The following is a 12,425-nucleotide window of genomic DNA, read 5'->3' on the forward strand; positions in this document are numbered from 1 at the left end:
CAACAACAAGAATGGAGCCACTATTCCACGAGCGGGCCCACGGAGGAAGCACCGAGGTAAACGAGGCGGCATTCGGGTCAGAATGAGGACGCAACCTTACCGTCCACCTCTGCCAAGCATCCTTCTTGCTAACGTCCAGTCCCTGGAGAACAAGATGGATGAACTTCGTGCGAGGATTCAATTACAGCGAGACACGAGGAACTGTTGCGTCCTCTGCCTGACGGAAACATGGCTGACCCCACTGGTGCCGGATGAAGCAATACGTCCAGCCGAGGCCTTCTCCGTGTTCCGCGGCGACAGAACGGGAGAGTCGGGGAAATCCAAAGGTGGAGGCGTCTGCCTAATGGTAAACAACCGCTGGTGTAACGGCAACAACACCAGATTCCTCTCCCACTCCTGCTCGCCGAACCTGGAACAGCTGACCATACTATGCCGTCCATTTTATCTCCCCCGGGAATTCAGCACGGTCATCATTACAGCCGTTTATATCCCACCTCAAGCGGACACCGACGCAGCTCTGTCGGTTCTGCACGATGTGTTGTGCGGATTTCAGAACAGACATCCCGACGCGGCTGTGGTCGTGACTGGGGGCTTTAACAGGGCCAACCTTAAAAAAGTTCTGCCGAATTTCCACCAACACATCACGTGTGCCACCAGGGGAAACAGAACTCTGGACCATTGTTACACTCCTTACAAGAACGGATACAAGACCGTCTCGCTCCCTGCTTTCGGGAAATCAGATCACGCCACGATCTCGCTGGTTCCTGTTTACAGGCCTCTGATCGCGCGGGATCTGGTGATGACGAGGGAAGTGAAGCGGTGGACGGACCAATCGAAGGCTGCGCTTCGGGACGCTCTGACTGACGTAGACTGGGACATGTTCCAAACAAGTTCAAGTGACGTCAGCGAGTTTACGGAGGTTGTAGTAAGTTTTGTGGCTACGCTCGGGGATGAAATCGTTCCCACGGTGAAAGTTCAGATATTTCCAAACCAGAAACCATGGGTTGATAAATCCATCCGCTGCGCTCTGAATGCTCGCACGGCCGCTTACAACGACGGTCTTGTATCTGGTAATAAGGACAATTACAAAGCGGCGTCGTACAATCTGCGGAGGGCGGTGAGGGACGCTAAACGGGCGTACAGAGACACCGTGGAGCTGCAGATGGAGCGGGGGGACACAAGACGCTTGTGGGAGGGGCTGCGAACAATAACAAACTACAAGAGCAGCTCCTCCCCAGCCCCGAGTGTGGACGTCTCCCTGGCCAACCAACTGAACTCCTTTTATGCGCGGTTCGAGTCTGGCAGCAGCACCGCTAGCTCGCCGGCTAATTGGAGTTACACCGCTGGGGATGAGCGCGCACTCTCAGTGTCCGTGCACGAGGTCAGGAGGGCTTTGATGCGGGTGAACACCAGGAAAGCTGCGGGCCTAGATGGCATATCTGGGCGAGTACTGAAGACCTGTGCTAACCAGCTAGCTCCGGTGTTCACTACAATATTCAACATCTCCCTGGCTGAATCAGTGGTCCCGTCCTGCTTCAAGAGGGCCACCGTCGTTCATGTCCCGAAGATCGCCTCTCCAACCTGCCTGAATGACTACCGTCCGGTGGCCCTCACCGCCGGTGGTCATGAAGTGTTTCGAGAGGCTGATTAAGGATTACATCTGCGCCTCCCTCCCCCCCACCTTGGACCCGTTGCAGTTTGCGTACCGGCAAAACAGATCCACGGATGACGCGGTCTCCCAGGTACTGCACACCACGCTCACGCACCTGGATGGCCAGAAGGGGGCCTATGTGAGAATGCTGTTCATCGATTATAGTTCAGCTTTCAACACCATAGTCCCCACCAGACTGGCTGTCAAGCTGATGGAGCTCGGATTGAATGGTCCGCTGTGCACCTGGATCCTGGACTTCCTCACAGGCCGCCCCCAGGTGGTCAAGGTGGGGAAGTACATGTCAAGCTCCCTCACCCTGAATACAGGATCCCCCCAGGGCTGCGTCCTCAGCCCCCTACTGTACTCCCTGTACACACATGACTGTGTGGCCAGGTCCAGCTCCAACACCATCATCAAGTTTGCTGACGACACCGTGGTCGTGGGCCTGATCACCGACTGCGATGAGAAGGCCTACCGCGAGGAGGTGGCTGACCTGTCACTCTGGTGCCAGGACAACAGCCTCCACCTGAACGTCAGCAAAACCAAGGAGCTGATTGTGGACTTTAGGCGTGGATCACAATCGAGGACGCACGCGCCCTTGTGGATTAATGGGACTTCTGTCGATAGGGTGAGCAGCTTCAGATATCTGGGAGTCCACATCACAGAGGACTTAACATGGACCGTACACACAGACACTCTGGTGAGAAAGGCGAGGCAGCGTCTCTACCACCTCAGGCAGCTGAGGAAATTCCGGGTCTCGGTGAGGATCCTCAAGTCCTTCTACTCTGGAGCAGTGGAGAGCATCCTGACAGGCAACATCACTGCCTGGTTTGGGAACTGTACTGCCCAGGACAGGCGGGCCCTGCAGAGGGTGGTGCGTTCAGCTGAACGTACCACTGGAACTACCCTCCCCCCCTTGAAGGAGTTATACACCAGGAGGTGTAGTAGCAGAGCCCGTAGGATCATGAAGGATCCTCATCACCCCAACAACGGACTGTTTCAGCTGCTGCGGTCAGGCAAGCGCCTCCGCAGTCACGCAGCGAGAACAGAGAGACTGAGACGGAGTTTCTTCCCGCAAGCCATTAGAACTGTCAACGCTGACCTCACCAGGGGTCCTAACTGAGCCATACACTAGGCTCCACTACCTACTGTACTGTATGTAGCATACTGTACCGCATACTGTGTCACTGTTCAGGGTTGTTCGTGATGCCGTATTGCTGCGCCGTACTGTTGTATACTGTGCTGTATTATCCCAAACACTACCTCACTCTATTCACATTCACATGCCACTTTAATTCACATGCCACTTTAATTGCACATATCTGTACATACATAGGCATATTCCTTCTATCTATTCCATTTTATTTCATTTTATTTTTATTGTATTTTATTCTATATATTTTTATCTTATTCTATAAGTATTCAACTTACTGTATTACGTTTTAGGAGTCAGTAAGTCGGTCTATTAGAAAGGAATTCTTTACTTTTATTTCTTTTTTCCTAGGACATATTGTGTGTTATCACCGGGTGCGTTGCATCACATTTCACTGCATATATGTATGAAAGTATGTATATGTATGTGACAAATAAAAAATCTTGAATCTTGAATTGACTATTAAACAACATTTTCATTGTCTTATGATCATTTGAATTTAAATCTCTGTTTAGAGAAATTATTTCTCTTAATTCTTAATTTGGTGGCGCAGTGCATTGCACTGCTGCCTCACAGCAAGAAGGTCCTGGGTTTGATTCCCGCCTGGGGCGCTGTTTGCACTGTGCTCTGGTAGGTTATCTCCCAAATAGGAGCCTTTCTGTGTGGAGTTTGCATGTTCTTCCCGTGCTCACATGGGTTAGGGTTAGGGTTTCCTCCACTTAACATCAGTAAGGACCCCCACCAAAAACATGCACCCGTCACCGGTGATGGACACCTGGTACCAGGTCCCCAGGCGTCGACAAATGCTGCCCACTGCTCCTGGCTGCCCCACTTGAGAAAGGACAAGCCAGGATGGTCAATGCAGAGGCCTCATTTCACCAGCACCATCCAAAAAAGCATGAAGATTAAAGATTCTTCTTCATACTGACTACCGCAGCAACTTTCAGTTACCACAATAGTAAAATTGCTGATTTGGACACTGTGTTTATTATTGTTCATTATGTAACAATAATAGAACATGAAACGGTCACAGATTTCTAATAAAATGGGACTGTCACAAAGTTTTAGTATAATTCAATGGAAATGTCCAGTTTAAACTTCATATGAAAGTCGCTTTCACTTTAAGTACAACTATACCTTTCAATTATATTTATATGGAACTTGCATTCCAACATAAATTGCAATCATTGCAATAAAAAAGTAATAATAAAAAATGCCCGAGTTTCCTAATCCTCCATGCCAAAAATTCAAATTTAAATCTAATCACAGTTTAGAATAATATGACACATGAAATGTTGATAATAATTATTTCCACTTAATTACTTCCACTCAAAATTGATTCAAGACAGCTTCCTGTTAATTACATATTGGAAAGGTAGAAAAGGAACAGCCTGTGCAAATGCCACCTATGTCTCCATTTTATTTAAAGAAAAAAATGTGTTAGTGATGCGTGCACCAGCGATAAGGTGCCCACAATTGGTGCACCAAAAAAGTGTGTTTTTATTTTAGATGTTGGTTATTTTATTTTACGTCTCCTTATGAAACGAAACAAGAGGAACGGCATGAAACAAAACCATGTGTAAAGCGTGGGGGCGTTATTGGGGAGAGAATTGCAGAGAAACCCCGTTACACATGGTTTGGGCAGGGCCCAAGCCTAGCCACAAGTTCAAGTTCAAGAGATTATTTGTCACATACATACACATCAATAGTGCTGCCATCCTTCTGCAGTGTCCCACTGCTGTAGGAAAAGTTTGCAACTTTCGCGGTTTCATACCAGAAAATATATAGTAATTATTTCATACAACTGTACATGTATAACAGGCCATGACGGCGGCCACTGAGGAAACTCAATGGCAGCCACTGACCACCTTTGACTCCATATTAACTTGTTATTGCCATGTGATAAATGTGACATCAGCTTTTGAAAATGTATACGAAGGGTCCAGACCTGCTCTGCTCAGCTGGACTCCAGGCCTCAGGATGGAAGCCAGCACTCTGTACAGCCTCCGCATCTCCTGCTCCGGGCGCCTCCGTCTGCTCTCCCAGTGCAGCACAGAGCCTTCAAACTCTCTGAAAATGTCTCCTCCTGCCGCTATCACCTTGTCGCTCAGCGCGTCTCTCACTTCTTCTCTCACCTTCACCTTGTCGCACAGGAACAGAAGCTCTCCCACCGCCGCAGAGATTCGCTCTCGTACCGAGAAGGTGACGAGTTGGAGCCGCTCCGCCATTGTTGTTGTCGTCGTGGAGCTTCTGGTCACGTGTCTGTGTCGGAGGCGGCGGGAGAGTGAGCGCTGTGATCTACTTCCGGGTCAAAGAGCACTGCTGGGAGCTTCTCCTTGTTCTAGAATGAGAATAAAGTGTAAACGTTTATTTTATATTAAAAATTTTATAATAAAATGTTTATTTCCTTAATCAATTGAATAAATGTGCTTGTTTATTTTCGTCTTTATTACCAGTTAAATTTGAATAGAAACATGTTTCTTGTTGTCTGTTGTGTTGTGTGCGTACATGCACACACACACAGCCCATATGAAACACAGCTCATGAAAGGCGCCTGAAGCTGATCATTGCTGAGTCCTCATACGTGGTACATTTGATGAGATGACGTTCAATGAAGGATGAAAGAAAACACAATTGAGATAAATGGCAGAATAGTTCTTCAACTGCCTCCGCCTTCCTGTCAATATAATGACATCATGTCATCAACGAGTCCAAGTGCAAACACAACATACTATGTGCTTCAACAATCATATCAACCGTCTGGAAAACTATGACATCATCATTACATGAGTGACTCTCCCTTCTGCTGTGTGTGTGTGTGTGTGTGTAGAATAAACTGAACATTGTGACGTGGCACCGCCCGTAAGCGGCAGTCTGAACAGGCGCTCCAGTTAATTATGCTCACTATTAGTATTTTTACCTGCTTTATATCACTATGACCGCCAAAAACTCATTGGTAGCTTTCTCCTATGGCTGCGATACACTCTTGGATATGAAAATTTCCCTGAATGATCAACTTTGGGACGTTTTATCAATGGATCCAGCGGCCCCGGAGATGTTACGCACCAACGCTGTCAACAACAACAACAACAGCAGCAACAATGGAGCCGCTGTTAAACGGCACCGCAGTAAGCTAGGTGGCATCCAAACCAGAATGAGGACGCAACCTTGCTGCCCAGCATCCTTCTCGCCAATATCCAGTCCCTGGAAAATACAATGGATGACCTTCGGGCGAGGATTACTTTCCAACAGGACACGAGAAAGTGTTGCGTCCTCAGACTGACGGAGACATGGCTGAACCCGCTGGTGCCAAACCACGCCATATGTCCAGCCAAGGCCTTCTCCATGTCCTGCACGAACAGATCGGAAGAGTTGGGAAAATACAAGGGAGGAGGCGTCTGCCTCATGACCAACAGCCACTGGTGTAACTCCAACAACATGAAGACTCTCTCCCACTCCTGCTCGAGAAACCTGGAACAGATGACCATCTAATGCTGCCATTCTACCTCCCCCGGGAATTCAGCACGGTCAACATCACAGCCGTTTATATAACAGAGCAAGCCGACACTGACACAGCCCTGTAAGACCTGTAAGATGTGTGTGTGGACTTCAGAACAAACATCCCCACGCGGCTGTGGTGGTAGCTGGGGAATTTAACAAGGGAAACCTTAAAAAAGTTCTGCCAAATTTCCATCAACACATCACGTGTGCCACCAGGGGAGATGTATCTTTGGACCACTGCTACACACCGAATGAGAACGGATACAAGACCGTCTCACTCTCTGCTTTCGGGAAATTGGATCATTTCCCTATTTTGTTACTTCCTGATTACAAGTCATGCATCGCGGGTGGAACAGTAGTGACGAGGGACGTAAAGCGGTGGTTGGATCAATCAGAGGTCGCGCTTCAGGACGCTTTTACTGACAAAGACTGGGACATGTTCCAATCAAGTTCCAGTGACGTCAGCGAGTTTACGGAAGTAGCTACGTGCTTTATAGCTACGTTAGTGGACAGTATTCTTCCCACGGTGAAAGCTCGGATATTTCCGAACCAGAAACCCTAGGTCAATAATTTCATCTGCGGCGCTCTGAGGGCTCGCACGGCCGCAAATTGGAGTTACACCGCTGGGGATGAGCGTACACTCTCAGTGTACTGAAGACCTGTGCAAACCAGCTAGCCCTGTCGTTCACTAGGCTATTCAAAGCCTCCCTTACCGACTCGGTGGTGCAGTCCTACTTCAAGAGGTCCACCGTCATTCCTGTCCCGAAAATCGCCTCTCCAGCCTGCCTGAATGTCTACTGTCTGGTGGCCCTCACATGGTGGTCATGAAGTGTTTCGAGAGGCTGATTAAGGATTATATCTGCGCCTCCCTCCCCCGCACCTTGGACCCTCTGCAGTTCGCGTACCAGCTGAACAGATCCATGGATGACGCGGTCTCCCAGGTACTGCACACCACGCTCACGCATCTGCGCGAGCTAGGACTGAGCACTCCGCTGTGTGCCTGGATGCTGGACTTCCTCTAAGCCAGGCGGTTAAGGTGGGGAGGCACATGTCTAGCTCCCTCGCCCTGAACACAGGATCCCCCACAGGGCTGGGTCCTCAGCCCCCTACTGTACTCCCTGTACACACATGACTGTGTGGCCAGGTCCAGCTCCAACACCATCATCAAGTTTGCTGACGACACCGTTGTGGTGGTGGCCTGATCACCGACTGCGATGAGAAGGCCTACCGTGAGGAGGTGGCTGACCTGTCACTCTGGTGCCAGGACAACAGCCTCCTCCTGAACCTCAGCAAAGCTAAGGAGCTGATTGTGGACTTGTGGAGGGGATTACAACCAAGGACGCACGTGCCGTTGGTGATTAATGGGACTTCTGTTGACAGGGTGAGCAGCTTCAAGTACCTGGGAGTCCACATCACAGAGGATTTAACATGGACTTACATACAGACAATCTGGTGAGAAAGGTGAGGCAGCGTCTTTACCACCTGAGGCAGCGAAAGAAATTCAGGGTCTCGGTGAGGATCCTCAAGTCCTTCTACTCTGGAGCAGTGGAGAGCATCCTGACAGGCAACATCACTGCCTGGTTTGGGAACTGTACTGCCCAGGACAGGCGGGCCCTGCAGAGGGTGGTGTGTTCAGCTGAACGTACAACTGGAACTACCCTCCCCTCCCTGCAGGACTTATATACCAGAAGGTGTAGTAGCAGAACCCGCAGGATCATGAAGGATCCTCACCACCCCAACAACGGACTGTTCCAGCAGGCAAGCGCCTCTGCAGTCACACACTGAGAACAGAGAGACTGAGACAGAGTTTCTTTCCGCAAGCTATAAGAACTGTCAACGCTGAACTCACCAGGGGTCCAAACAAAAAGCACTGAGTCACCTACACAGGCCCCACTGCCTTGCTGTACTGCATACTGTATCGGGTTACTGCATACACTACTACACATACACGAGTACTCTGTTGCTGGGAGAAGCTGGCTCTGCACTCTGGAAGTTGCTGGCTCTGCACTCTTAGTTGGTAGGCGAAATATAGATTAGACAATACAGAATACAGAATTATTTAGAGCTAAATAAAAAATGGGAAAAAAAACCTATGGCAGAAACAGGATTCACTTGGGTCGATTGCCTTCCATTAGTATTAGTAAACATGAGAATGACACCCAGTGTCAGAGGGCTATCACCATATGAAGTGTTGTTTGGACAGCCAGACCAAAATCAACCACTAAAAGATTTTTCCGGAGAAACCAGAATCACTAACAAAAGTATTGTCATTGACAGCTTCGCTGAAGAACACCCACAGCAACAGGACGAGCAAAAGGTACAACCCGGCGATTGGGTCTTCATCAAGTGATCCAGAGGAAAAGATGTCATCAACCTAGGTGGGAAGGACCGTTCCAAGTTCTTCAAACAACGCCAACAGTGGTGAAAATCAAGGAGAGGCCTACCTGGATACACCTGACGCACTGCAAAAGAGTAATCACACCACAACCAGATCCAGATTAGACACACTGTGAACTATGTAAAGAGATAAACTGTACAAAGGAGGAAGTCTGGGCTACAAAGGGAGCTGCCCTTATATTGAACAGCTGTCTTAAACCTGGTGAAGAAACCAACAGATCCCTGAGTACCTAGTTATCTCTGAAGATGTTTATACTCCTACTATTAACAACTATCTTAACCTGGTCATGTGGACCAAGGGATAAAAGAGGTGCATTTGGTGGAAGGGGAAGATGCCACATTCCAACTAGACCTTTGCGAAGTTGCGAGCTGTACTCAGCTCCTAGCACATCAGTTATTGACAGATCAAAAGTACCTGTGTATAGGGGGTCCTCATTGTCTGTCATGGGACAGGTGTGGTGGCACACAGATCCTTATGACTGGACTTATCATCCCACAAGTAAACACACTCTTACAGATAAAGAAAGACAGATTTAGTTTGGTCCGCGGCCATGTACTCATGCCATGTGGACCTGCCGCTTGTAACCCGGTGTACATAACTATTAAAAAAGCACAACCTGACGATGGGGGGGGGGGGGGGGGGGGGTCTATGACTTGGCATCAGATAGCACGGGACGAGACACAGGGGAACATTTAAAATCATAGTGATACGGAAGCCAACCACCAACACTACAGCAACACCTGCTGCAACACCTGTACCACAAAAGGACCTTATTAAGACCATAAAAGTCAAAGAGCTACATGATACTATGGAATTAGAGACAGGATACTCTGATGAAAACAAATTGTTAGATTGGATAAGGTTCACCGCCATGTCGTAAGCCAAGGACGACTGCTATGCATGATCTACTGCCAAGCCTAAGTTGGGGACCATAACTTTTCCACTACATTTTGAAAATTCGGACCACTGACTCCCCTGTATGGTTAAGTTATATGAGAAAGCAACAATACCTACCGACCCAAACTGTACTGATTCATATGACCTATTTCCACCAGTGACAAACACCAACACCACCACCATTTGAAGTGACTAACGGCAATTACACCCGTTTAACTAGGTTCGTAACCCCGGGACATCGAATGGAACAGCTATCAGGATGTAGCCAAGTGATCAACGTAACTACTGACACCGCTATGGGTAACCTTCCTTCTGTGTTGCCAGCCTCCCCCTTTACAAGGCTGTGCCAAGACAGGGCTGACCTCTGGTGGCTGTGTGGGGGAAGACGGCTTAGGTCTAACTTACCAAGCGAGTGGACAGGGACATGCGCCATAGTCCAGCTGGTAATGCCTTTCACCTTGATCCAGCCCCACACGGTACATGACGCTGCACAACAGCACTCTGCTAACGGACGACAAAAGAGAGAGGTAGCGCCAGGTGGATCTCTTGATACACAGGTTTACATCAACGCTATTGGAGTACCCAGAGGGTTACCTGAGGAGTTCAAAGCTAGAAATCAAAAAGGTGTAGCTTTTGAATTTGCACTGTTGTGGGGGTCCACGATAAATAAGAATGTGGACTGGATCAATTACAACCAACAGAGGTTTATAAATCACACTAGGAACACAGTTCAAGGCTTGGTAGAACAGACGGCAGCTACTAGTCTAATGGTGTGGCAGAACAGAATGGCATTAGACATGCTCTAAGCTGAGAAGGGTGGGGTATGGGTGATGTTTGGGTCGATGTGTTGTACGTTCAGTCCCAACAACACCGCTCCAGATGGCTCGGTGACCAAGGCATTGCATGGGCTCACAACATTAGCTGAGGCACTGGCAGAGAATTGCGGCATTGACACCTCCCTCACTGGCCTCTTTGAATCATGGTTCGGCCAGTGGAAGGGGGTGATGGTGTCCATAATAACCTCTGTAGCTGTCATTGCAGGTGTGATAGTGGTCTTCGGAGGCTGCATCATCCTGCATCATCCCACCCCAACTTTTCCAAAGGCTGATTGAAACTGCAATAACCCAGAAAGAACTAATGGTGGTTGATGGAACAACTCCTCTTCTCGACGGGGACGAAGCCTACGATTATTACCCTTAGCATTATGACTAGCACGTTGAAAATTGTAAGAAGTGATGTGTTACGATGTTACACGCTCAAGGGAAGTAGTGCATTAATGAAGCATTGCTATATTGTACATACATTCATCCATTAAAATTTTCATTTATGTTTTGAAGAAGAATCTTTAATCGTCACCGACACACCACACTATAACACATGCACACACACACACACACACACACACACACACACATGCTTTGGTGGTGCTGGTGAAATGGTTCCTCTGCATTTAACCAGCAGTGGGCAGCATTCGTCGACGCGCGGGGACCTGGTACCAAGTGTCCATCGCTGGTCAGACCATGATGGTGCATGTTTTGGGTGGGGGTCCTTACTGACGTGAGGTGGAGGAAACCCCATGTGAGCACGGGGAGAACATGCAAACTCCACCCAGAAAGGCTCCTATTTGGGAGATAACCCACCGGAGCACGGTGCCAACAGCGCCCCAGGCGGGAATCGAACCCAGAACCTTCTTGCTGTGAGTGTATTGCACTGTGCCACTGTACAGTGCATGTGTGCTATTCATGGCTTAATAAAATATTTTCGTTTTATTTTGGTATAAACAGGTGGGAAATTATGGGAATTGCATTCATTACTTTCTATGTTGTGAAACAATATAATCACTTTAATCACATGCGTTTTACTGCACATATCTGTATATACAAATGTGTATAAGTATGTGACATATAAACCTCTTGGATCTTAAATGTTGAGACTTTGCAGCTGAAAGTGTTGCTTGCAGGTGACGTCACGTAAAGCACAAAGAGCCTCCACCCAAGAAAAGGTGTAGAAGCCGAGTTGGAGCAACAAGAAGGAAATAAAAGCAGTGATCAACACTGACCTCAGCTGAGCTGGGCTCAAAGCGCCGCTGTCTGGCTGCGGGACTCCCCGCTCTCCGGTGCCCCCTGCTCGGGCTCCCTCTGCAGGACGGGTCGGGGCTCCGCGGCGGCCTGCTAGCATGCAGCTAATGCTAAGGGAAGCGATATAGCGCTGCTCGTTGCGTGGGAAATGAAATGAAGAAGCCAAAGGATCCACAAGTGAATGGAGCTTTTGTAAAGGTGTGTAAGCGTTTGAAAGCTGGAAGAGATAAAAACAAATAAGTAGGGATGGGAAGCTTGGTTGACTCTGCTGCTGCTGCTGCTGCTTCTTTACTCTTTATTGTGGGTTGGCAAAGCAGCTTGGAGGCGCATTACCGCCACCAGCTGGACTGGAGCGGCAAATACTGCACTGTACTGCACTGTACTACACTGTACTGCACTGTACTGCACTGTACTGCACTGTACTGTACTGTACTGTACTGTACTGTACTACACTACACTGTACTGCACTGTACTGTACTGCACTGTACTGTACTGCACTGTACTGTACTGTACTGTACTGTACTGCACTACACTGTACTGCACTGTACTGCACTGTACTGTACTGTACTACACTACACTGTACTGCACTGTACTGTACTGCACTGTACTGTACTGCACTGTACTGCACTGTACTGTACTGCACTGTACTGCACTGTACTGTACTGTACTACACTGTACTGCACTGTACTGCACTGTACTGCACTGTACTGTACTGCACTGTACTACACTGTACTGCACTGTGCTGCA

The 12,425-nt window shown here is 48.5% G+C and overlaps 1 protein-coding gene across 1 annotated transcript in view; it reads right to left on the reverse strand.

Moving 5' to 3' along the window:
* LOC307238514 (uncharacterized protein) overlaps positions 1-11,929 on the reverse strand; it is a gene marked incomplete at its 3' end in the record, with an annotated part of 13,388 nt that extends 1,459 nt beyond the window's left edge. Inside the window, exons 1-2 of the mRNA XM_080011532.1 lie at positions 11,660-11,929; positions 4,753-5,145 (exon numbers count right to left, since the gene is read on the reverse strand). Coding sequence (XP_079867658.1) covers positions 4,753-5,032 — 280 coding nt within the window. The 5' untranslated portion in view covers positions 5,033-5,145; positions 11,660-11,929. The remainder of the gene's footprint in view (positions 1-4,752; positions 5,146-11,659) is intronic.
* Positions 11,930-12,425: the final 496 nt, after the last annotated feature.

The sequence above is a fragment of the Zeus faber genome (genome assembly GCF_960531495.2).
Source record: "Zeus faber genome assembly, chromosome: 1".
NCBI lineage: Eukaryota > Metazoa > Chordata > Actinopteri > Zeiformes > Zeidae > Zeus > Zeus faber.